General features: G+C 43.2%; 1 protein-coding gene across 2 annotated transcripts in view; it reads right to left on the reverse strand.

Moving 5' to 3' along the window:
* Positions 1-12,376: 12,376 nt before the first annotated feature.
* KDM5B (lysine demethylase 5B) overlaps positions 12,377-27,164 on the reverse strand; it is a 55,251-nt gene continuing 40,463 nt past the window's right edge. For both annotated transcript variants that reach the window (XM_069971480.1, XM_069971479.1), the window contains exons 10-28: positions 25,742-25,861; positions 25,508-25,666; positions 25,259-25,440; positions 25,016-25,178; positions 24,593-24,712; positions 23,241-23,435; positions 21,454-21,635; positions 20,982-21,103; positions 20,439-20,589; positions 19,225-19,339; positions 18,755-19,107; positions 18,012-18,150; positions 17,750-17,929; positions 16,765-16,926; positions 16,181-16,660; positions 15,865-15,976; positions 14,312-14,514; positions 13,937-14,203; positions 12,377-13,525 (exon numbers count right to left, since the gene is read on the reverse strand). In XM_069971480.1, coding sequence (XP_069827581.1) covers positions 13,400-13,525; positions 13,937-14,203; positions 14,312-14,514; positions 15,865-15,976; positions 16,181-16,660; positions 16,765-16,926; positions 17,750-17,929; positions 18,012-18,150; positions 18,755-19,107; positions 19,225-19,339; positions 20,439-20,589; positions 20,982-21,103; positions 21,454-21,635; positions 23,241-23,435; positions 24,593-24,712; positions 25,016-25,178; positions 25,259-25,440; positions 25,508-25,666; positions 25,742-25,861 — 3,531 coding nt within the window. In that variant the 3' untranslated portion in view covers positions 12,377-13,399. The remainder of the gene's footprint in view (positions 13,526-13,936; positions 14,204-14,311; positions 14,515-15,864; positions 15,977-16,180; positions 16,661-16,764; positions 16,927-17,749; positions 17,930-18,011; positions 18,151-18,754; positions 19,108-19,224; positions 19,340-20,438; positions 20,590-20,981; positions 21,104-21,453; positions 21,636-23,240; positions 23,436-24,592; positions 24,713-25,015; positions 25,179-25,258; positions 25,441-25,507; positions 25,667-25,741; positions 25,862-27,164) is intronic.

The following is a 27,164-nucleotide window of genomic DNA, read 5'->3' on the forward strand; positions in this document are numbered from 1 at the left end:
AAATTTATAGTAATAACAAAGTGAAGCGCTTTGTTATCTCGGCAATTGGCTTATCCGCCTGCTGCCTTATAACTCACTGCCTTGTGCTGCTTCACCCTGGGTGCCAGGAAAAACTGTATCCAGTCCTGGGAAATCGGGAGAAGTCTCCCAGGACTGGATCCAGCTTTCCCAGCACCCGGGTGGAGCAGCACAAGGCAGTGAGTTAGAAGGCAGCCGGCTGATGAGCGGATTGCAGAGATTATGAAGCGATTCACTTCATTATTACTGTAAATTCAGTCATCACTAGGTTTAGTTATGCTCAATTTTCCTCAAGTTCAATATCATGCTTATAATAGTAAAGAAAGTGGGGCTGTGAATCCTGACAATATCTGCCGTGACTGTCCAAAGGGGTTTTCCAGGCAAAATGTATTGTTGGCTTGTCCCTTAAAACTGGTATACACAGTCTAAGAATTGGAAGCAGACAGCTGCTCTGGAGATACTGGGTGCCAATGTGATTTGTTTTTTTAAGAATAGGCAAACAATACATTTTGCCTGGAAACCCTCTTAAAATCAGTTTTCTGCAGGCTTTAAGGGATATTCTGATCAGGTACAATATCCCCCCACCCCCCGGTTCTGAACTGCTGCTTTCTGCTGAGGATACAAAACTTTGTAAGCCGTTTACTCTGTCCCCCCCCCCTCCCTCTTGAAACAACTCATGTAAACAGTGTCGCTTGCTGTGTTTGCACTCTGTGATGCTGGGAGTGTTAATCTGCATCAAGTTGCTGATGACCTCACTGATTAACCTTGCCGGCATTACAGAGACAGTCGGGCTTTTTATATCAGCCGTCTCGGGGAGGAGGGGGAGTGAAAAGCTCAGTCACCGTTTTCTGTGTCTTCAGCAGAAAGCAGCAGCTCAGAACTGGAGGAAAGAGACTGAAAAGATAATAACAAGTATGGAAGGAATTGTTAGTCTCCAGGAGGGGGAATCATTCAGCATGTATTTTACCTTAGGGGAATATGCTTTTCCGAAGTTAAAGTGACACTGTCACCCCCTTCGTGCATTCTGACATCTCTACACAGGTGTAAAGGGTAAATTTAGCGTTTTTCATACCTTCTTTTATATCATACGTCATGGTGTTTGTTCAAGTAAAAAGTGTCCTTTTATCAACTACAGATTGTGTTAAGTGGGCGTGACCTTGCGGCATTAGCGCTGCTTAGCTCCGCCCACAACGACACCGTTGGTCCCGCCCCCTGACTTACATTGGTTGGCCAATGTAAAGGGGGTGGGGTCTAGACCTCTCGGCCAGCCTGTTCCAATGGCTGGCGAGGGGGCGGGGCCAACTGTGACGTTGAGGGCGGGGCTAAGTGGTGCTAATGCTGCGAGCCCCACCCACTTAACACAATCTGCACTTGATAAAAGATGACTTTTTACTTGAACAAGCACCATGACGTATGATATAAAAGAAGGTATGAAAACAGCTAAATTTACCCTTTACACCTGTGTAGAGATGTCAGAATGCAAGAAGGAGGTGACAGTGTCACTTTAAATAGTCAGTTTGGCTCTAGAGAATCCATTGTTAGGGAAGTAAAATGATTCGTTCTCAGCCTGGCACAGTAACAGCTAAAAAAAATAAAAAATACTTTGTTTCCTAAACCACTTTTAGACTAGTTTCACATGTACCACATCGCAGCGGATTTCCGCAACGAGATTAGCTGTGATACCTGGTACTGTCATTTTCTCTGGTTTACATACTCGCAGCAGATTTTTCATTCCGCTGCGAGAATGTAAAGCCCCTTCCCACTTAACCCACCGATGCTGGGCTAATGCATTACCTGCCCGTGCTCCTACTATCTTCTTAGGCTTCCTGAGCATGTAAACCCATAGAAAATGACAGTACCGGGTATCGCAGCGGATTTTGCTGCAGAATTTGCGTCCTGCTGCACTACAGTATGTGTGAAGCGACCCTTAAGTGGCATGGTGTAGTGGAATATTGGTGCTTGGCTTTATAATGTGTGAGATGACATATTTTCTCAGGATATTTTTATAGTGGCAATCCTTCTCATTTATTAAGATAAGAACATAAAGTTGCAGCTGTTACTTTTAATGGAAATGTTACCTTATCAACGTCATACTGAAGAGAAGGGGCATTATAATAAAACAAGATATATATAAAAAGTAAAGAAAACTACTAGAGATGGGGGGGTAGGCATGTCCGGGTCCTTCGGCATTTGATTACTGGTGGGTTAGGCAGTTCTATGGAGTCCTGGTGGACACAGCCTATGGCCGTACCCATGTATTCCTGGACTCCCAAGGTCTGCATCCAAGTTTTTCAGCCACTAGTGATCAAATGTTGAACAATCCGAACCGAGCATGTTCTAGTTGCGCTCATCTCTAAAAACTGCAATGTTAAATAAATGTTAGGGCAATGGATTTTTTTTTTTTTTTACAAATATGTTTCATTATATTGCATTAAAAAGGGGTTTTCCAATCTATACAAATTGTACAAACAGTTTGAATACAATAATATGTATCACTGACTATTGTACTGTCTCTGTAACCCAGTCTCACATGCAATCACATGACATGCTCCTGTTCTGTATCTGTAGCTTGTGTGACATCCTGTACTCTGAACAGGATTATAGACCCTTCAGGATAACAAGGGTCAGTCTCAGTGATCTGTGCTTATTTGCTGAGCTTACACAAGACACGATTAGTCGTGCGACCAACAGCAGGAATTTAAAGGGATATTCCACTCAAGCATAACTTTTGATATACATCTGAGACGGCTGATGTAGACAAGCCCCTGACTGGCTGTATCTGCAACTTTGAAGCTTCTTTGTAATGCTGGGAGGCATAATCTAAGTTGCTAATGAACTCACTGTGATTCACCCTCCCAGCATTACAAAGAAGCTACAATGTAACAGATAAAGCCAGTCAGGGTCTTGTTTCAATCAGCTGTCTCAGAAAGGGGGGGGGGGAGACAGAGAGGCCCACACAGATTTTTGTGTCTTCAGCAGAAAGCAGCAGCTCAGAACTGCGGGAAGGAGAATGAATAGATAAAAACAAGTATGGAATGAATTGTTAGTCTTACCATGGGCAGCAACTTATGAAACATTATGTTTGAGTGGAATAACCCTTTAAATGGCTGCAAGAACTATACATTAGTATAAATTTGCTTGTTAGTTGGCAGATCATCAAAGAAACACTCATTTAGCCAATAGTTACCAAGTAAAAGGCATATATCTACCCCTTTCTGTAGTACAGGACATCACATCAAATGCCTCTGAGGCTGGGTTCACATCATGTTTTCATAATGTATACAGACATATAGCTATACACTTAATGTATATATCATACATTGTTTACCTCAAAATTGTAGACAAACATTTGCACGTCTGAATGTTTTTTGACGTAACCCTTAGATGTATAGCTATACGTTTCTATACATTTTTACATGATTATAACTTTTTTTTTCCTGTAAAGTCTTTTCCTTGTAAATAAAGTTGTAGAATTCAACTCAAATCCTGTTAACGTGCACGCCTGAAAATATGAAACAGATACGCTAAATGTATGGAAATATAAGGCATTACATTTTCCTTTGACTCTAAATAAATTAATTAAAGTATACATTGGGTATACATTTTTCAGGAAGGACAAAGCGTGGTAGACTAAGGTCTCCAATCTAACAAACGAAATAAAAAAAAAAAAGAACATAAACAAGGCGGGATGGAGTCAGAAGTCCGATTGTTTTAAGCAATATGTTTCAGTACATTTTTCATGCATTTTTTTTTTATGGACATCGGACTCATCTCTGCTCATTAGCATAATGCACACGAAGACGAGCGTCATCGGGAGAAGAGGTTAAAGGAGAAGTCCAGCGAAAAATTTTATTAAAGTATTGTATTGCCCCCCCTAAGGTATATAGGTATCTGGCACTGTTAGGGTGAGACTTAGAATAAAGTCTCTCAGCTATACCTGGGTGCTGCCTTACCGTTTACAGCGCTGTTACAGGTCTGTGCGTTCCTTCTCGGGTCGCCTTCGTGGTCCAGATGTGCAGCATTCTGTTGAGGTGTAGAGGCCACACCCCACGTTGGGCGCCAGAAAATGTTAGGGTGAGACTTAGAATAAAGTCTCCCAGCTATACCTGGGTGCTGCCTTATGCTGCAGCAAGACTCCAAATTATCAGTAGGGTATTTTTACAAGCTTGGGAGACATGACACAGACACAGGATTCTGTGAATCAAGCTCATCATTTATTGGACAAAAACACATATTTATACATAAAGAAAGTTGGCATCCAACCAAGAAAGACATGGGCAGTGACCAAATTCCTATTGGTTAGATGTTACATACATATTAATTCTTTTTCTGATTGGAGTGAGTGTCAATTATGTATTCTATTTATCTGAACCATGGGTTTTTACATAGCTTGCAAGAGCTGCCATGATATTTGTCCTCAGGTGTCCTTGCCCTTTTCTATAGTAAACGATCCTCAGACCCTAAAGTAAAGAACAAATTCTCCTAGCCATAAACATAGTAAATAGACAGAGCGGGGGCCTCTTTCCCAATAGCCGCTTACTCAGCATTAACACATTTTAAGACTAGAGAATGGAGGAACAGATATAAAATAAGTTCTCAACTCCACAATAACACGTATAAAATAGACACTCAACTCCACAGGCACCCTATTGAGGGATAAGGGTGGGTTTGGTCCCTGTCTCCCGCCTGACAGGTTCCCTTTAAAACAAATATTAATTTCTCGCTTATTTCCGTGGGGGACACAGACACAGTGGGTATAGGCTGGTGCCACTAGGAGGTGACACTAAGCTCTAAAAAACAAAAGAAGTGCTAGCTCCTCCTACCAGCCTATACCACCCTACAGGCAGTAAGCTAGCTCAGCCTTAGCTTAGTGTCTAGGAGGTTAGCTTAGGAGGTGGACACTTCTGCATCCCTGCAGATTCTTTTTAGTTTATTTTTTTTCTCTTTCCTTTCCTTTTAGGTATGTCTTGGACAACATAGACCTAGGTCTATGCTCTCCCTCTCCCCTCCTGCCCCACCAGCCTAAGGGTCACTCAGCTTTAGGACCGAGCTCCAAGGGCTGCTCCCCCCCCCCCCTCTTTCCAGCAGAACCCTCCTGGCAAGCGGCAGACTGAAGGGGTGACCCTGCTGGTCTGTGGAGAAGCCGAAGACACCGACAGGCAAGTATCTACTAACAGGGATGTTAAGAGCATGCAGCTCCCCCTTATAGGATTCCCGTGCCGCCATGGGATCTTATCCTGGTCCTCCAAGCTCTTCAGTCAGCCCTATTCGAACCGCTTCTGGAGATTCCCTTGCGCCTCATGACCTGGAAGGTTGGCCGCCTGGTTGCGGTTACCTCACTGCGGCGGGTTTCAGAGTTGGCGGCCCTGTCCTGTTGTTCCCCCTTCCTGATCCTCCACTAGGATAAAATTTGTTCTTCGTCCGGTTCCTTTCTTTCTCCCCAAGGTTGTCTCTTCCTTCCACCTGAATGAGGATATTGTCTTACCCTTGTTCTGCCCTGCGCCTGTTCATCCAAAGTAACAGGCTCTCCACACACTGGACCTTGCCCGTGTAATCCGGAGCTACTTGTGTCTCACCTCTTCATTTCGTTGTTCGGACACCCTCTTTGTTATTACAGAGGGTCCGCGCAAGGGGCTGGCGGCCTCTAAGGCCACGATTGCTCGCTGGATCAGTTTGGCGATGGGTAAGGCGCACCCATTCCGGGTTACCACTCATTCCACTCGTGCGGTGGGTTCTTTCTGGGCCGTGCGGCAGAGAGCTTCAGCCCTACAGGTTTGTAAGGTGCCCACTTGGTCCTCTTTACACACCTTCACTAAGGTGCACGTTTGCATCCGTGGTTGCCGGGTTCTGCAGACTGCAGTGATCTAACTGATCGGTGTCTTTTTTTGTTCTTGGCCATTCCCACCCTTGGGGCCTGCTTTAGGACATCCCACTGTGTGTGTGTCCCCAATGAAACAAGCAAGGAAAGTGGATTTTGTCAGTACTCACCGTAAAATCCTTTTCTCGTCGATGTTCATTGGGGGACACAGCACCCGCTATGGTAGTTGCGGAGCTTTAACATCTGGTTGATGTTTACTTTCTATTTCTTGATTATGATTATATTATTGTGCCGTGCGGCTTCTCCTACTGCTCTTGTACTACCTAAGCTAGCTTACTGCCTGTAGGGTGGTATAGGCTGGTAGGAGGAGCTAGCACTTCTTTTGTTTTTTAGAGCTTAGTGTCGTCTCCTAGTGGCACTAGCCTATACCCACTGTGTCTGTCCCCCCCAATGAACATCAATGAGAAAAGGGTTTTATGGTAAGTACTCATAAAATCCTCTTTTCAGTACATTTGTAACCTCAGAAAACCCCTTTAATAAGTCCATAGAAATAGTTACAGTAGTAGAAATAAGTGGAGACGAAAGGGGACTGGAAGCCATTTAAATGTGGGTGACTGCAGTAGGTATCTCTAGTCGTGATGTCACGACTAAAGATGAGAGAATCACTTCATTCCTAGTTGCATTCTGGTCATCAAGCTATGGGCTTTGAAGTCTGCTCCGCTCCTTCTTAGGTGCTGGGAAAAGATAGATCCAGTCCTGGGAAACTTTGCTTTGTTCCTACTGTAGATTCGCTTATTTCTAATCACTACTTGGGAAAATGCCCGGCTCGAGTGACTGCAGCGGTGTTCTGCCCCAGTCAGTGACTGGCTGAGCAGCTGTCTATGATCCGGATCATGAAGTCAGCTCTGCTGGAGAGACGTGTGAAGAGGTGAGCATGGATAGTTTTATTTGAAAGTTGTTGTTTTTTTTCCTTGTGGCTGGAATTCTCCTTTAATTATTTGGCCATAAACCTAAATCTATCATGTAGGATTTCCAAAAAGATTTCAGCCTAGTATGTTTTGTTTTTGTTTGTTTTTTTTTATGCTGGATCATATTCTTTGTTGTACATGATGGTGAAGGCTAGGGATGAGTGAATTTACAGTAGGAACAAAGCGAAGCTCTTCGTTCCCACCAGCATTCTACTCATCAGTCTGCGAGGATTCGAAGTGTGCTCTGCGCCGCTCTTCCGTGGGTGTTGGGAAAAGATGGATCCTATCCTGGAAAACTTCTACCAGTTTCCCAGGACCTGGGGAGAAGCAGCACAGTGCAGAGCACATTTCAAAGCCCCGCAGCCCAATAAACAGAATACAGAGAGGGTATGTGCACACAATGGAATCCCGGCGGATCACCTGCCATGGATTCCGCTGCTCGCGGACGTGCCCCACTCCTCTGATCCCATAGGCTTCATTCTATGGTTTGGCAGAGTCCGTTGTCCGTCCGAAGAATGAGCGGGTTTGTCCTTCAAGCAGACAACGGAATCTGATAAAACCATAGAAAGAAACCTATGGGACTAGTGGAGATGCACGACCGCCAGCCGGGGCGAGCTGGGTAATCTGCCAGAATTCCTTAGTGTGGACCCATAGGAATGAAGTGCTTTGCTTTTTTTTTCTTTTTTGCCCTATCAAGTGTCAGTGGGTTTCCGATCTAACTCACACATTAATGTTGGTTGGTTTAGAACATGCTTCTTACCCTGGTAATTTTTTCCACTGGAATCACATGAACAGTATGTGAACAATGACTACTTGAAGCATGCAAGAGCATATTGCCTGATTGCCAAGTGCTGTACTCTGCCCTCTCCAGCGGCTTCATAGAGAATAAAGAGGGCTGCGGGACACATGCCAACCAATGGCTGTATTCACAACAAAGGAGCCCCAATCTCTTATTCGTAAGTTTTAATTGGAAAACCCCTTAAAGCAACTCTGTACCCACAATCTGACCCCTCCAAACCACTTGAACCTTCAGATAGCTGCTTTTAATCCAAGATCTGTCCTGGGGTCCGTTCAGCAGGGGATGCAGTTGTTGTCATAAAAATAACTTTTAATCCAGCAGCGCTGTCTCTAACGGCCGGGGCTTACATTTGTATATGCATTAGGATGGCACACCCTCTCTATCCTTCCTCCCCACGCTACTTATGATTAGGAATGCTCCAGGCAGATTGCTCCCTATTCCCCACCTGTGTGTACAATGAACATGGGCTGGATCGTTAATACACCTGTGCAAAGCTCAAACAGCAGTTAATGTTGAGGAGGGTGGAAAAGAAGGACAGAGAGGGTGTGCTAGCCCAATGCATATACAAATGTAAGCCCCGGCCGTTAGACACAGCCCTGCCGGATTAAAAGTTATTTTTATGACAATAACTGCATCCCCTGCCGAACGGACCCCAGGACAGATCTTGGATTAAATGCAGCTATCTGAAGGTACAAGTGGTTTGGGGGGGACAGATTGTGGGTACAGAGTCGCTTTAAGCAGCACTTGACAAGGGTGCAGGGCTTCACAGTGAAGAGACCTAGCTTCAAATGCAAGATGTTGTGTTAAAAGGAAATTCCAGCCCATGTAAAAATGTTCATTTGGAGGGGCTGTGCAAAAAAAAAAAAACCTACCTGGCTAAAGTCCTCTACCGCTGCATTTGGCTATAGCTGATCCTCTCTCTTCTTCCTGAATTGAGCACCTGGGAGCAGGAATTGCTGCCTCGGCCAATCATTGACGGCAGCGGTGTCCTATCCTAGTCAGTGATTGGCTGAGTTGGCAGTTTGTTTCTGAGCTGGAAATGTCCATTCTGGAGGGGAAGATCTGTGCTGGTTTCTTTGCGGATGATTGTATATGAGCAACAGTGTAATATGAAGATATCCTGTGTAATACAGAGGAGGAGAAGAAGCCATAAGCAGTGTAGCAGAAACCTATGTCCTCAATGTGGTGTTTTTTCCCCCTCTGGGAGAAGATTGTGTGATTTTCTTCAGTGAGCCATGGCTGCAGTAGGCTGTGTGTGAGTCGCAGATATTGAAGAGGTATTGTGGCCAACAGTGAAAAATGAATTGGTAATGCAGTGTGACAGCTCATGATTCCCGCCAGGCTCCCGATCCTGTGATGTTATGGCCCGACTCAACCAATCAGTGAGTAAAGCAGTACACCACTGCAGTCACTGACTGGCTAAACGGGTAGCTCCTGTGGGGCTGCGAGGATCGAACAGTGGAAATACTTAGGTTCTATCAAACTTAAACCTTGCGCTTTTGATTCCCAATGCCTTCACGGTCTGTGGGGAAGGAGGAGACAGCCCGAGTACCGCCTGGAATTCCGGGATGTCTCCTCCTTCCCCACAGACTAGGAAGCGCAGAAGCTAACACAGCTGATAAATCTGGGCCTATGGCTGACCCCTCTATATCATTATGCCTGACCTCTATATCACAGGTATCTGGCCTTGTTAGCAGTTTTCCTTTGTGAATGGTGAATATTTAGTAAGAAACCGATGATTGTGAGCAGAAAAAGACCACCTGCTCCATCTAGTCTAGGTTTGAGTTGTTCAGTACATTAATGGCTGGAGCCTAGCAGCATCCACTGAACAAACACAGAAGAGAATCTGCTTTATATTTATGCCTTATTCTCTCAGAAGTTGTCCCAAGGTCATGTAGGACAGAAGAAGCTGCTGAACCAGATCTACTTTACACTAGCTTGATAAATAACTGCCCCCAGTGTCTGGCCATTTATGAAGGAGCTGGAGTCCGTTCCTGATAAAATTCAGGAGACTGAGATGCAGCTGCATCTTACCAACTCCACAGCTGACTGTAAGCCAGCAACATATAATGAATCACTGGTTCACTTCTGGGCAGGTGCAGATTTCCCTGTGGGTGCACGGCCCAGCTAATCAACTAATGTCTCTTCTGCTCTTTGGGTAGATTCACACTCCGGAACCCGTTTATCACACAACTGTCGATATGTCAGCACTCCAATGGATAGTGAAAATTATTGTGCTGTGATTGTTGGCAATAGAATCAATTTTTATTTTTTTTTTTTACTATCCACTGCTGACAGATCTGAGAAAGTTCCAGATGACAGGCTTCCAAAAGGCATAGCAATGAGTCATCTATAGATTAAGCCCACCATCTTGTTCAGCCACAGGTTACTGGCAGGCTGATGGTGGGAGTGAGCAGGAATGGGCGTGTGTGGGAGCGGTGAACGCGCTGCAATCACCAAATATCACCACAAAATGAGACGGCAGCCATAATGACTTGTCCAGCAGCAAATTGTCACACAGATTTGCATAATTCCACTTTTATTTTTCTCTCAATTTTGTCCCACAAATAATTTTTTTTCTACCATATCTATTATGGTATCAAAAGGGGTGCCAGTAAAAAGAAGAAAAAAAGTACAACAAAAGTCTCACAAATATAAGGAAAAGTAAAACCATGGTTCTTAGAAGATGAGGAGGAAGAAAAATCTAATGGTGCATTTACACAGATTTATCTGACAGATTTTTGAAGCCAAAGCCAGGAACAGACTATATACAGCAGTGATTTTCAACTAGTGTGCCGCGACACATAGTCGGGTGTGCCGCGGGGAAAGTTCCCCAAACTATGGTGCCCCTGTGAAACAGGAGAAAACAATGGGGGAGAGAAACCTGGGGATGGGGGAGAAACGGGAGAGAAGCAGGGGGGAGAGAAACAAGGGGGAGAGAAACAGCGGAGAGAAACATGGGGATGGGGGAGAGAAACAGCGGAGAGAAACATGGGGATGGGGGAGAGAAGTTTGGTGGAGAGAAGCAGGGGGGAGAGAAGTATGGTGGAGAGAAGCACAGGAGAGAAGCATTGGGGAGAAGTATGGTGGAGAGAAGCACAGGAGAGAAGCACAGGGGGGAGAAGAAAACGCCCAGGTTTCACAGTGAGTATAAATACATTTAGAATATATATTATTAACTATATGTATAATATGTACTGTTTTAGTGTCATTTTGTGCCATTTTGGTTGGTGGTGTGCCCCGGGATTTTTTAAGTATAAAAAGTGTGCCGCGGCTCAAAAAAGGTTGAAAATCACTGATATACAGGGTGCAGGTCATACAGGGTGCAGGTCATAAAGGAAAGACTGAGATTCCCTGTCTTTTCAAGTCCATTCCTGACTTTGGCTTCAAAAATTGGTCAGATAAATCTGCCCGTATAAACGCACAATTAGCCAAAAATCGAAATTTGTGGGGTTGGGAAGGTGTAAAGGCCTAATGCTTCTCCCTAGAACAAAAAAAAAACTTTACAAAGTTGGAGTTGTCACAATATGCAGATGCAATGCAATTATAGTAAAATAAAGGGTCTCTTTAAAGGGGTAGTGCGGTGTAAAACTTAACACTAAACATACATAACAAAGTTATACAACATTGTAATGTGTATTATTTATGTGAATGGCCCCCCTTCCCATGTTTCCACCCCCCACCCCCACGACACTTGACCTGGAAGTGTAACACTGCATACTCACATAATCACTGTCGACCCCTTTAGTCCTGGCCGCCATCTTGGGACAATTACGTCACTCTTCAGGAGGCCGGCCTGACTGCTCCAGCCCTCCCCCTCAAGCTGGCCCCCCTCCAGCCAGTCATCAGCTGCTCAGACACGATTGGCTGAACATAACAGAAGACGTCTGGGGCTTCTGTTATTGACAGTGATTATATGAGTATGCAGTATTACACTTCCGGGTCAAGCGTCGGGGGGTGGAAACATGGAGAAGGGGCCATTGACATAACACACATTACAATGTCGTATAACTTTGTAATGTGCCGCTCACCAGGAGGGGTTTGCTGGTACAGGGGGGAGCACTTCCAGCAGTCCGGGTGACCCTTGGGCTGGTGGAACAGAGGAGCCTGCTCCGGACTCATGTTACCGCTTTTCTTATTGGAGCTAGGGGTGCTGGCAGCGCTCTGCTGCTCGCCCTGCTCGTTGGGGAAACAGGGAGACATCAGTCTATGTATCCCACCTAAAAGGAAAAAAATAGGAAAACAACAAACTAAAATAATAAAAGCAGAAACCTGCAGGAGTGTCTGCCTCCTACGGACACTAAGCTAAAACTGATAAGCTCAGTGTCTGCAGGTGGGGTATAGCCTGGTGGGAGGGGCCAACACTTTTTCCTTTGCTTAGTGTCGCCTCCTAGTGGCACCAGCCTATAGCCACTGTGTCTGTGTCCCCTCCCAATGATACGAGCGAGAAAGTTTTACACTGCACTACCCCTTTAAAAATACAATTGTCACAGAAAAAAAAAAAACAACCCCATAGATGGAAAAGTAAGTGTGTATAGCTCCTAGAAGGAGGGAAAGAAATTAAAACTGGCTTAACTTGAACGGTTAGTAACTGGTAGACCAATACATTAGGAGTGTTATGTATCCACATTTACACATTTGGACAATTTAGTAATAGTGCAATTCCTTCATTCGTACAAGTGAATGGTGTCACATTATGGCAGACAGGGGGCACAACCCCACAATCGCAAAAAGTCCATCCGGGATGCATTTTCTTGCCACCTGTGTTGTGGTAGCTTGTGGGTCGCAAAAAGACGCCAATAACTTGTATAAGTAGAGGGGAGATGCAACCAGGCAGCATGGCGCCAAATCCTGGTGACAGGGAATCGCAGTGTAGCTCCGGCCATAAACCAGGAAACTGTATACAGTGCAGTCAGCATTTCTATAAAGCTGCTACCTCCTACCCATTTATTGATACCATGTACACGTATGCGATATTTAGTTATACTGAAACATGATTGTTTTTTTTCTGTTATAACCAAGAATTTTTATTCCACAATATAAACTGCAAAATTTAATACAAGCTACAAGAAAAGCCAAAAACAAACAAGAAATAATAATTAATAGGGATTTAAGGAAAGCTGACGTACAGCTCAGTTTGCTACGCACGCTGGCTGCCCTAAGCACCTACTCACCCAACATTTCTGTACAAGACCCTCAATGAGAAAGGGTTTTATTTCAGAGCAAAAGGTTCAGCATCGGATTTCATTTTGGAATTTAAGAAAAAAAAAAAAAAAGAAAACCAAAAGTTATTGCTCAGGAAAACTTTCCTACACAAATAAAAAACACAAACTGTATGGTCTTCAATTGAACTGAAACCTCAAATCTTGGTACCTCACCCCAAGCGAAAGAATTAATACAGACTCCCTTGTGTACTGCAACAACCTGCAATCCCTAATATGAGGTACGAAGGGGACAAAAACTTCTCTTCAGGTACCAAAACAACAATCTATAATAAACTAATAGTGCTGGAGAACCAGCGGATCTGTAACCTGTAACAGCTGCAGAGTTGAGGAAATTATACAAAACTATGGATCAGTCAAGTCAGAGTTCCCTGGAAGGAGCAGTGGATTTATAGGGTTTGAGAAGCACCATTGGGAGCCGGATGTGGAAAGGAAACCAGGCATGTGTCAAAAGGAAAGTAAAAGAATCCTAAAGCTCCTGTGAGTATTGTTCTCATAAATCCCACCCAGAACTTGGGTAGAGAAGTAAAGTCTTGAATCACTGAGGGAGGAGGGGGGGGGGGGGATCCTGCTTTTATTTCAAAGCTTCGCTGCAGTGAGTGCACACGTAATCCTCTTTCTCCGCTGTTTCAGCAGAAACACCAACGCAGACCTGGTGGAACCAGCGATTACAACTTCCGTCACACTGTACCCAATCCACCTGCAACAAAGAAAATACAACTCTTAAAGTAATGACTAACATACCAGTTAGGTAGGATTCACACTGAGCGCTTCAACGGACTACCAAGACTACCAACTTACTAGTAGTCCGTTGAAGCGATCAGAGTGCGAAACAGGCTTTACTGCTTCTCTTGGCGTCTGCCCACATTTTGTCTGCACCATGTCAACTATTTTTGTGTCCAATTGAAAAAAAAAAAAAAAAGACTCCATGAAGGCATGTTGGCGAGTGCAATTTTTTCTACTTTTGGACTATGCTCTATTATAGTGTTCCATGCGCTTCAGAAGTGCATCTACACTGACAAGCAAAGATCTAAATCATCATCTACTCCTAGATGTTAGTTCTTTATTTAAATACATTATTGCTGAAATTTTACATCTCGTGTCCTCTCACCTCATCACCTTCGGGCTCCATGCAATGGTCTGCAGGACAAACTGCATTATCATCTTCAGATTCAGATGTGAGAGAACACAAGGAGTCATCATCTTGGATTTCTAGACGCTGCTCTCTGCTGCACAGATCTATGCACTGCAAGGACTTCACTCTCTTTTTACGTGGAGCAGATGCTTTCTTCATTCTACCATCAGAGCCATCGTGGCGCCTTTTCAACTTTTTGTCTGTGCATTCAGTCCTTTCCTTCTTCATTAAGCAAGATGCAACCTTAGAAAATTACACATTATATTACACACACACACAATTAAAAAAAAAAATGCTTAAAAAACCATTAGGAGCTACTGAAGTCTGTATGGTACCAGATTCCCTTCATACCTCAGAACGTGCCATGTTCCATTCTGTTCCCTGCGGTTTACAGGGGGCTCTCTCTCTCCCAGTGCCGGTCGGGGTTAGGCTACGCTCAGGGATTAAAGTGGTTGGCTGGGCCACAAGAGCCTGATAAAGTTCATGTACTTCAGGAAGGGAGACTTGCAGAAGCTGCGCTTCCATAAGCAACTCGTCCAGTTCCGCACTTAAACCTAGGTCAAAAAATAGGAAGAGAAACCTTAGTTATCTGCTTTTCACCAAATTTTGCCAAAAAGATACTAGATGTTAATAGTTCATATATGCCACTTATGCCCAAGTCTACATGAACAAATTCATGACAACAGAAAAGGCTGTGATCCAAATAGCAGTAAACAGTAGCAGTATATAGTGTAAATATCCTTATGCTGTGACTGAGATCCCCTCCACCCGCCTCTTCTTAACTAGGAAGGTAACTTTCAGAATGTATATATATATATATATATATATATATATATATATATATATATATATATATTTATTTATTTTTTTTATAGTTATCATGCTTAGTGTTGAGTGAGCCTATTTTGGGTTTGGCAACGTTATCCAAGCCCAAATACTCTGCATTTGATTCCCGGTGGCTAGGGAAGTTGGATGCTGCCCCCTAGGGAGTCCTGTTGGATACAGCGTATGAGCGTTTGGGTTCAAATAACTTAGTCACCCCCGGAAATTTTGATAAGCTCAACATTAAGCACGGTAACTGAAAAAGAATAATTAATGTAAGTTTCAGACATGCTTTATATCACATCCCCTGCTGATTTACATTCTGAAACTTATAACTACTGTGACACTTTAACCATTTTATTCTGCTGCACTATGTCTAAGGACGACTGCCCTTAAATACTGCATAAAGAAAACCACAAAAACAAAAAAAGTAACATGTTTTTGTATCTGCATACTACTATTCTTGTCTGGCAGTGGTTTTACAAGTGATTCTGCTTGTAAAACCACTGTTTCCCTTTAAAAGGGTCAGTCATTAATACAAATTGGCTGAGCTGGGTCACTGCTGCGACCTGCAATTGGCCAAACATCATTTCCATTTCCTGTGTCAAGATAAAACAAGGCAGTCGAGATAGGCAAAAACTTCAAGAGTGTAAAACCAGCAGGAGTTGGGGGTTAGAGAGTAGAATCATCCACATTTTTCCTTCTTAAAGTGTTTGTCATGATGGGACGCTGCAGGAGGGAGATTTTCTTTCTTAATCCAGAAGTTCAGGTCACCATGGCTCATGGTGCGTTCGTAGCCATGGAGAGCTTTCTGAGTGAGAGGTACTCTGTAGGTAGGTTTATTGTCCTATCTCAGGGTAGCATAAACTAGTGACAGAGAAGCTGAACAGAACAATGTATCACTCACATTGTTCTGTGCAGCTGATTTAGAGATCTCCTCCTAAATAACATGGACAATAAGTAGTCCTCTCCATTCTGTGCAAGAGCACAGTAGTCCTTAATATTCATGAGAAGAAAACTTCACCCACCAGCTGCGTTTCTGCCATCATGTTTCTGACCCCTTTCTAGGATATAACACTTACTGTTCAGAGGAACACAGTTGCGTCCAGGAGAAAATGGAGACTGGACATAGGTGGTTCTGTTATCCCATTCATGAGACAAAGAGAAGGATGTGGCTCCAACACTCTGTGATACCTGCAGAACAATACATTTTAGATTAAGCTGAACTTAATGATAGTTTTGGTGTAAAATTGACAAATTTTTGAGTAGTGGCTGTGCTTCAAACATTGCAAGTGCACAGACATTTGTGACCTTTTTTTTCACTGTTTTTCTTTTGAAACTATTGAAAAATGGTGAAAATACGGTAGGTGAAAACTCTGACCTTCAATTGTAACTTACATTGCAAGTATCCGATAGCTGCCCAGCAGTTGCTTGCCATCTGTTGTATAGCTGACTTGAACTGAGTCTCTCTTGTGCCAGCGTTAGGTCTCCAGAAGACAACATGTGCTGTGCCCGATGCTGCCAACTGACTGTCCGCTCTATGAGATAACGCAAGGCATCTCCCTCCGGAAGTCGAACACGCAAGCGTTGTAGAGATGCCAAGAGGGGGAGGATTTTTTCCAGCGGTGGTTTTTTGGAGCGATGGCACTGTGGACACAGCCAGACCAGGGATCCATGCTTTGGAGCGGTAATACAACCAGTGTGGAAGCAAGCCCGACATAGCTCACACTGGATCATGGGAGCCATGGGTGCACCCTGACAGACGCACACCTTCCAGTCACTCTGGTCTTCTCTTAACAACATCCTATTTTCATTAGAGACCCGCATAGCGTGTAAAGACTCCATCTCACGCAGTCGGGCCTCCCCAAGAGTTGCCATCTAGGGACCAGAAAATAAAAGACGACTCATTTTACTTTCTACAAATATTTATAGGATTTTTGCTTATTCTGTGAGGAAGGCGGCACCAATAACGCTAGACTTACAGCAGTAGCGGTGTCTTTGCTCTCAGTTAATGCCTTCTCCAGCTCCAGAAGGCCATCTGGTTTGGGATATTTCTTCTTTCCAGCTGAAGCCGGCAGGTCTTTTATCTTTCTCATTTTCCTTTTCAAACTAGAAGAGCCGAGATCACATCGGGGACAGAGAACCTACAAGAGACACAAAGCATAATAATAATAAATGAATGTTTAGACCACAAACATCTGGCCATAATAGTTAAAGGGGCTTCCCAATAAAATATTACCAATTGTCAGGGTGTTGCCGCACTACGTAGAGCATGTGGGCGAGGAGCAGTTGACCCTATGGTGGCAACATAGCGTTATTACTACAACCTCATCTATTTAGGCTGGGTCCACACTACCTATTTGCAATCAAGCAATCAATCAATCATTTGTGTGCATCCGTTTTTTGACTTCCATTATTAAAAAAATCAAATCGCATTTTTTTTTTTTTAAACGTACACAAAAACGCAGCAGTGTACGTAAAAGAAAAAAAAAACAGATGCGTTTTGATCCTTTTTTAATAGTGGGAATCAATAGAAAAACAACAAAAAGGATGCACACAAATGCATTTGTTCTTTGCAAAAATGGATTTCAAAAACATAGTGTGAACCCAGCCTTACAGGAATAGTAGCTGAGGTTGCAGTAACCCTACCTCGTAACTACACATGGAGCAGACTGCTTCTGGCATTGTGCTTGGTGCAGGGTGGGTGCCAACCATCCATTCATTGTCTATCCTGTGGATAGGCCATCTGAAATTTTTACCCAGAAAACCCCTTTAATAGGGGGATCCAGTGCAATGATTCTTGGTATGTGCTAGTCAATGAGCCATCATGAAGGCTAGTCAGATGTGTTACCATCGCTTCATGATAAACAAAGCAGGACGAGACAGTTCTGCATTATGGGGAAAACCACAAGGTCTTTAATCCTTTGCTGACAACTCTCATACACCATTAGTTATAGAATCAATTACCTCTAGCAAAGTGTAGGGAGAGTTAGATGTTAAGAAAGTGCTTGTGGCACATTCAGTCCAGGCATGGACTTCACCAACAAGGGCTTCAAGTCTTGGCAGTGGACCAAGGTGGATGGGAATAGCTCTCCCATGATTCACAAGCTCCACCAATGTGTCAAGTACAGGAACTCTGGGACCAGTCTGAAAGTGATCAAAATAAATTATTGCTATTATTGACTCAATTATTGTCAGCTCTATACCTGAGCTATGTAACAATGCTTACCTGCAAGGTCTCGACCTTCTGTAACCATTCCTGTGCTCTCTGCGCAGCGTCCTTCAGAGACTCAACACTCGGAAGGTATGCTGGGACATTTTCCACTTCCCGCAGAGCTGTGGTCAAAGTATCAAGATCATGTCGTGGTCTGTGGAAAAAAACAAGCAAAAAACATGATCACTGTGTCTTCATATTGCATTATTTATTTTATTGCTGAGCAGAGATGCCAAACTGTTTGGGTTCAGCAATGTTCTCTGGACCAGAGCGTGCGGCAGCTGACTCCTCCATGTTTATCTGCCAAGTCTGCTCAACCTCTAGCATTTATAATTCAGGGTGACATCTGTAATTATAGAGGTTTAGGCTCTTACATTTCTTACCATTCCCTTCTGAGCTCTCTCTGCAGGTGCTACTAGTCTCTAGCTCAGGGGTGTCAAACTCAGGCCCTGCAGCTGTTTCAAAACTACAATTTCCATCATGCCTGGACAGCTAAAGCATGATGGGAGTTGTAGTTTTCAAACAGCTGGAGGGCCTGAGTTTGACACCTGTGCTCTACATGGGAGCTGTCATACTGAAAAAAATAAAGCCATCAAACCAGTATAACATTATATGAACAAAACAGGTTTGTGCTGGAGTACAGACTAGAAGTTTATTTTTTTTATTTTTTTTTGTAGATAAAAAGGTAGACAACCCCCTTTGTATGAAGAAAGAATTTCTGGCCAACCATCAACTACATAAGGAGGTTGATACTGGACCTTGCTTTAAGAAGACTCTTGCACTTATCATCCCAATGTTCAGACATGGTTAGCAATTCCTGAAGTTTAGCCATTGCTTTCTCCACGATTGGATGAGGTGCTAGCCCAACGCCCAGGTCTATAAGTCGTCTCATGACATCGATGGTGAGTGTCCCTGGATCATGACATGCTTGCTGCTGCTCCTCTAACCACCGTGCTTGTTCCAGACGCTCTCTGAGACTTCCTAATGGTAATTCCAAGTCAAACTGAAAACCAGAATCGAGCAGTTGCTGCAGTTCACTTGCTTGTGGCATTTCTGCTGCAAGAAGCTTTTGGCTTTGTGCCTGAAATTCTTCCACACGACTCAACAAGTCCTTAAAGACAAAAAAAAAAACAAAGGCGTTATTTGTAAAGAAACTTTTTTACAAAAATTAAAAAATTAAAAAAAAAAAAAAAAAAAAAGACGCTACAACTATGAGCGATGATTTTACCTTGAGTTGAGGTGTCTGGCTTATGCTACATGGCAATGAATTAAGTTGTTTTACAAAAGACCTGAGTTCTACCACCGTAAGCTGGTTCTGAGACTTTCCACCGCCCGACCGAAACCTACAATAGAAATAAAATGAAAACTAAGCAAAGACTAAATAATGAAGAGGTAAATCAGTAGTAGACAACTTTCTATAGATCAAATCAAGTATTAGCTTCCTAATAAAAGTCACAAACACAATAGTGACACTGTCTGGAAGATCTCATTTAGACACTCAGCTTTGTATGAGCGCATCGTAAAATGTAACTGTCATTTAAAAAAGTTTTTTTGCAGAATTGAATAGTACAAGCGAACTTAGGAAACCCTGTAATAGGTTTTACTATGAAAAAAAAAGCTATGAAAAAAAAAAAGCTTCTTACTCAAAAAGCCTTTACCACCTCCACCCCCCCCCCCCCTCACTTTTTATCTGTGCATTATCAGGCAAAGCTGTCTTCATTACAGAGGAGCAAATTGAAGACGGGTTTTCTGATTCCATTATAACCTATGGAGTGGGAGGGGCCGAGAGGGATGAGTGAGCAGGAAGAGCAGAGAAGCAGCCCTGCACTTTGGAGACCAGCTAGGCACGTAAAACACTGGAGTCAGCAGTCAAGAACATCAGTGCTAGTCTGGTAACTTGGTGAGAGAAGATTGCAGGATGTAGAGTTTTGCAGGGCTGTCTTTTCTCCTCTTTGTACTCATCCCCCTTAACCCCTCCCCTCTCCATAGAGCATAAAGGACACAGAAACCCAACTCCTTCTGAACTGGGGGGGGGGGGGGGAGGGGGGAAGGAAGTAAAACAGCTTTTTGGAGTACAGAAGGAAACTCTTTTGCTTAGTAAAACCTATTACAGAGTTTCTTAAAATCACTTGTACTATTCATATTTATTGATTTCTGAAAAATGACATTTAAATGACAGTTACGCTTTAGGGTTATCCAGCATTAGAGAAACATGGCCACTTTATCCCAGAGACAGAAGCACTCTTGTCTCAGGTGCTGTTTGCAATTAAGATCCATTCACTTCGATGGAAAAGAGTTGCAAAATCCTGTACCCAAACTGGAGACAAGAGGACTAGAGTGGTGCTGTCTCTGAAAGAAAGTGGCCATGTTTTTGCAACACTAGATAACCCCCTTTAAGATTTAAATGACACAATGTCTGTCTAGTAAACTGCATTGTATTACCTAGTATGACGTTTTCCATTAAGCAGTTGCTGCGCCAGTGCCCCACACTTTTCTGCATCTTGTACTACAGCTCGTAGATGCCGCAGGAGGTCATTTTCTGGAAATTTCTTTGACTCAGATTGCTCTACAAGTTTTCGAAGGTATAAAAGGCCTACACATTGAAAGGCAAATGGTAAAACACACTTAGCTACACCATGCAGTAAAGTACATGCTGAACTGCAGATTACTTCATAGCACTTTAGTCTGCCTTAAATCTGTCAGTTATAATTCAGTTTTCAAACTGCTGATATCATTAGATGCTGTTAGGACAAGGAGACACCTGGTACCTTTTATATCTCTGTCTGTGCTTCAAGAAAAATTTACGCTGGAGTTGCCCTTTAAGCTAACTTATAAAGGGGTGTTTTGTTTGTGTGTGTGTTGGGGGGGGGGCGGGGTATCCTCTTACCTCTTTACCTACAAATCTTTTGACAGTTTAAGAAATATGTGCAAGAATGTGAAAAACTTTAAAAAAAACAACCAAAAAAACCCATAGCATAAATGCACCTTTTTTATTGCCTGACTTTTTCAGAGCATCAATAACCTCAGACGCCCAGTTATCATAGGATTCTGCACGCAATTTCACAGCATTCATCATAGGGTACAAATCATCCAGGGTGTAGCGATACCTGTAAGAAGAAGAAAGAATCAGATTGTAAAAATCTTATCACTACAAACCAGCAAAAGAAACAAAACTCATTATAATGCACTTTCACCCCACAACAGTAATACACCTTCCACAATACACTGAACAAACTAGAATAAATTCAATGCTAACAAATGAGATAGCTTATTTCTCTTGACTGCTTTACATTCGGGCACTGTAAACATAGTAATCATGGCAGACAGCTAGCCAAGCCACAAAATCAATATTCCTAAAGTCTACACCAGAGGACATCAATACAGCTATAATGTATAATGTATGAAATACTGCCAAGTAATGGTTGACATGTAGAGAGGTCGGGTTTACAGGTCTTACCCCAGCTTATACTTGTAGGAAGGGCAGGAGCACAGAGCATCAACATGGTGCAGACACACAAGAGCTCCCGGACTGCAGGGACAGTACACGGCAGATGTGAAGCAGGTGGTTTTACACTTTGCACATTGCCGTTCATCATCTGCTAGTAGTTCAAGATTGATCTTTTCAGACTCCACAACTCCCTGGAGAAAATAAACAAATTTAAAGATGTTCATTCAACTTTGGTCGCATAGTAGTAATCCAGTGTGTACAAAAAAACACGCCCACAAGCAGGTGAACGTATGCATCCAAAGCCATGCCAACATGCGTTCACCAGAGGTAGTATGATATTGCCGTGCATACTGGTAACATCACACGAGCTTGTTTAACACATTGAGTGTGCATTACTTCTGGTTAGTATAGCCTCTTTCTCTCTCTTTTTGTCTACTGACAACATAGCAAGAGCAGTATTCACATGTGACTACAATCAGGTACTTTTTTTAGTACAGAGATGGCTTCTCTCTCTCCTGTCCTCATTGTTTGTTAAGACCGCTTCCATAGATTTAGGTTATGAAGCTCTTTATATGGCAGGCAGGGACCCCATAATAGTTCACGGATGAGAAAAAATGTTTTTGTATTTTAATATGTCACAGTAATAAGGGGGGGGGGGATAAAGAATGTGCAATCGTAAAACACAATCTTAAAGGAGTTGCTTTTCATACATTGCTGCTGGTATATACAAAACAAAAGAGCTTCGACTTATCAGCGCTCCCCTAGTGTCCTGTTAAGGACACAAACTTGTCTCGGGAGTAACAGCCTGCTCAGCCAATAACTACTAAGACAGGACAGCGCTGCAGCCAGTGATTTAGCAAGAGCTGCACAGACATGCAGCCTTTGCCCTAGACTAGTAATACATTACCTCTCTACGCTCCCACTGTTCTTCTGCCCTCTGCTTACTTCCCGCTGCTGCGGCAGTAGCTTCAAGGCGGTCTTTGAACTCACAGGCCACTCAGTCAAACACTGGCTGGGACCGCCGTGGCCAACAACTGTCTGAGCACTTTCAAGCTACTGCCGCAGCGCCGGGAAGTGAGCAGAGGGCAGAACAACAGTGGGAGCATTAATGTATTAACAGTTTATTCAATCGTTAGCCGTCGGCAGCACATCAATTTGCGGTCATCGGACGATAATTTAGGTCCAAACCTACATACACTATCAGCCGATTATCGTTGTGTCTATTACACGGAGCCAATTATCCCCTGTGTGATAGGGGATATACTAGCAGCAATATATTAAAAGTTATGCAACGCCAGAAAACCCCTTTAAATTTACTAGATTACCCTGTTCTGTGGCACCCATTGCAGGGTGCAGCCCAATGTGAGGCAGGAGACGAGACCAGCGCTCGTTTCCCACATAAGTCGAGTATTAATGCAGTCTTTTCAATGCATTATCATTAGCCGCACATTCCATTAAGACAGGGATATGTACGGCCGATAGCGATAATTCACATGGCTGCACAAACTATCAGCTGATCACTGCCTCTTTTAGGCTATGTTCACATATGGCGTTTAATAAGCAATAATTATTGGTTTTGGCACAATTTTGTGCAAATGGCAGTAAATTAGCCTTGGAGCTAATCTCTCTATATACCAGTGTGCTACTTATAACTATAGGAGGTCTTATTTTGATTCAACTTTATTATTAAGGAATTAAAAACTGAATAAAGCCTGCTTTTAACAAAAAAAAAAAAACCACACTACAAAGACTTGTGATTAAGTTATGAAGGTTTTGAAGTTTAGCAGAACACTCACCATCTTGCGGACAGCCTCTCTGAGCGCTTTCTCCTCCTCAATCATGACAACTAGATCTTTCTGTACAGAGGAAGCCAGAACAACATCCAATTCTTCTGCTTTAAGGGCCATCTTGCAGATCATCTCATCATGAGAAAACACACAGTACCTGTTCAAGGCTCGATAATGTTCCACACATTGGCGTCCAAGAGGCAGCTGAGGTGAGAGCACACACACTTTCAGCATTGTGTACCTAAAATTTCTAGTTTTTAAAAACGTGCATGGCTGTGACAAGGCGAATTTAGTGCACACTGCTGAGTGCCCCCTCTATGTTGCAGTTATTTCTCATTTTCAGGAGTAAGCAAAGTGATTGCTTTACATCTCTGGCTAGTCACAGCACATAATCCTCTCTGCTATGCCGTGACAGTGCTGGTGGACAGGGTGGAGTTTAATAGTATACTAATATAAAGGCGTGTGGAGGGAGGTGGTGTTACTGATGCTATGGCTCTGCAAGGTGCGGTGTGAGCAGAAAAAAAAAAACTGCTTCAGCACAGCATGGAAGGAGCGTGTTACATTAGGCACTAACCTGACAATGAAGCATTGTGGACAGTGTGAAGCATCACGACTCTCCCAGGCTCTCTCCTCCCACATATTAAAAGCTAAGCCCCGGCCCCACTTCCTGTATTCTGTCCTGATTTAGCTTAAAGGACAGAATGGCCAAATGTAAAAATCCTGAGTGGCCAGAAGGTAGGGAGCACATAATGAAGCTATTCTAACCTGTCTCAGTGCCCCCGCAGTGCAGCATCATCAGCTCTGTCTGCCTCCGGTCTTCAGTTTCTCTCGGCTTCCTGCATCATTATGTCCGGGCGGGAACTACTCACTCATTGGCAGCAGAGGTGTCCCATTCCAGTCTGGTTAAGTGGACATTTCTGAGCCAGGGCGTGTCATCCCCAAACCGGAAGCTGCAGGAAGCCGGTGGAAGTCCATGAGCAGTGGCACAGCACTGCGGGGCACGAAGTATGACTTCTTTAGTATGTTACCCCCTCCCCCTGCCCTCCCAGGGTTTTTAGATTTGAACAGAGTTCTCCTTTAACAAGCAGTGGATAGCACACTGCAAAGACTTCCAGTAGACAAGACTTTAGAGACACTATTCAGGGGTAAGAAATCATATTTAGTGAATGAATGACCATTTAAAGGGCATTTCTAGAATTTGAAAGACATAACTGCTTTGTTTTACAAACAGTACCAAACTTGTCCTCAGGTTGTGGGCGGTTTTGCAGTTTTTCTAATTTCTGGATTACCCCTTTAAGACGGTGTTCAATTGTAAACATATACAAGTACATTTCACATAGTAATTAAATACTAGCCCTTACCCAGTCGACTGTGCAAAAATTAACAGCCTCTGCAAAGTTGAAGCCCTGGTTGAACCCACTATGATATGCACGTGGAAACGTGATGACAAATTCTCCAGCACACTGATTGGTTCGATATATCTAAAGAATGAAACAAGAAAGCATGTAATAAAACATTACATTAAAGAAATCAACACAAAACAAATAAACACATTCTGAATTGAATGTTTAAAATTGAATGTTTAAAAAAAAAAAAAAAAAAGTAACAGAAAATGTTCTCACTTGCTTTACATAATATCTGCTGTGTGTGACATGCTGTTAACTAGTTCGAAGATACGATATGTAAGCCTATATGGAATGGACACTTCTCTGCTTTATTTCATCTTTGTTTGTTTTAATAAATTTCTGATAAAAAAAAACAAAAAAAAACCTCAAACTACATACCGGCACACCATGAGCCATCAGTGTGTTCGGATTCATTATGGTAACCAACTGATGGAGAAGATCGGGTTGAGAAATAAATAACTCTGGAGCCAACTTCTTCATCACCTCTTCCAGCTGTTCCGCTGCATAACCTGGGGCGCCATACCAAGTCTTGGGCTCACCCCTGAAAAAAACAGGAAAGTAAAACTAAGATCATAGCAGTCAGCTTGTATATTATTCAGATGTTTTCAGGTAACCTCTTACCAGTGTAAGTAATTTATTGAATAACTCCAATGATCCTCAATATGCCAACAAAAGGAGGAGAAGCACATGCCCACGTAGAGCCAGGGCAACTTCATCCCACAGATATCCGCAGTTACGTGTGCCAGAACGGACGCATTCATTACAGGCATATTGTTCAGATTCCAGCCGCAGTCCAGGTATTCCTAAGATATAATATACATTAGCAATAGTGACATTCCCTGCATTACAAAGAGTAAGAAGACTATATACCTCATCTTCATGCTTTACGCGGAACCTCCCATCTCGCACAGGAAATCCACTGCCGAATTCTTTGGAAGCAATATCGGCTCCATACTCCACAGTTACATCTTCCTCTATAGTGCTTACAAGACGCCAAAACTCCTTCTCCACCAGCTCTGTAGGTACCATCTGGTGATGTAAGGAAAGGGCTCTACTATTGCTCTTATAAATTAGAGGACGCCGTATCACATTGCAGATACTTACATGCACAGGCATATTAAAATAGTCAGACTTAAAATTATCAGCCATTTCTCCAAACATGCGTAGGGTATAATCTCTAGCCGCTTGCTCAAAACCAAATGCTTCTTGTGGCTTACTGCATTCCTGATTGGAGAGAGAGAGAGAGAAAAAAAAAATCAAAACGAGTCAAATGTAAAACGGAATATAAAATATTCTCTTGGTTTAACACCTATAACAATGAAGCATAAAAGTCATTGCTGGATAGAAATGTATATATAGATATACATAATGGTCAATTTGTAGGAGTAAAGACTTGGTTTTGACTTGTACTTGTATCCTGCAGAGTGTATGTATTGACAGTGTTAACAATCGCTAGATTGTTTGTGCAGCCCTTTTGCTGCAATCAGCCGTCGGCCATACATACCCTATCGTAGCCAACAGCTATTAGAAGGAAGGGTGTCTTTCTGATTTGACAGATAATTCGTACCTTTGAGGCCCAATTCACACTACGGAATTGGCGCTGAGATTCTGGGCGGAACTCCTCTGCGCTGAATCCTGCCTTCTATCAGTTACAATGGGAGGGGGTTCGCCACTCTGCTTAAGGAAATGACATGTCAATTCTTTGAGCGGAGAGCAAAGGCTCGCACTCCCTCCCATTGTAACCGATAGAAGGCAGGATTCGGCGCCGAGTACACCCTGAATCTTGGCGCTGATTACATAGTGTCAATGGGAATGGGAAACAGGGCAAGTTGCAAGCCATACGCTTTAGCCCTGCATGCAATGGACGACCCGAGGTCCACGTGAGTGAGCGTCTCTGAGCACTCTCAGGACGCCATTTTTCTTAGTACCGCCGCAATATCTGTATGTGATTAGCGGTACATGGCAGTTTTGTTCCCTACCCTATTGAGATGTCATACTCCCCTGATGATTATCTGTATGAAACACGGTGTCGGGAGCTTAGGTAGGGGTAGTTTAGGGATAGTGGTGTAGTATTAGTACGGGGCAGGGGCCGCCCTTTCTAGGGCGATAACTCCGACAGTCCCTGAGCGAGTAGGGCTAGTTGTGGTGCACCCAACAGGGACCCTTAGGGTCAGGTGCTCCCTAATATAGACGGTTTTATTATCTGTACCGTGTTTTCTAGCCTTACAGGTGGATACACACTACACACTTCGGTTGTACTGTTTATATGGTTGTGTGTATTCATGTATGTATTTGTATGTGGCATGCAATATTAGGTATATGGGGCTCCATATGCCTGGTTTTTATAAGGTGGAGGTTTTTTTCACAAGGTTTAAGTTTGGATTCTTTTTGTGCTTTTTAGTATATCAGTAAAAGTTATGTTTTATAATTATTAGGGACCTATCTGTGCTTATTATTGACTAGTGTTTGGTCTTGTTTTTCCAGTCCCATATCAGGACTGTTCAGTGATTAATAGTGTCAATGGGGC

This window comes from Dendropsophus ebraccatus, chromosome 5 (genome assembly GCF_027789765.1).
Source record: "Dendropsophus ebraccatus isolate aDenEbr1 chromosome 5, aDenEbr1.pat, whole genome shotgun sequence".
Classification (NCBI taxonomy): domain Eukaryota; kingdom Metazoa; phylum Chordata; class Amphibia; order Anura; family Hylidae; genus Dendropsophus; species Dendropsophus ebraccatus.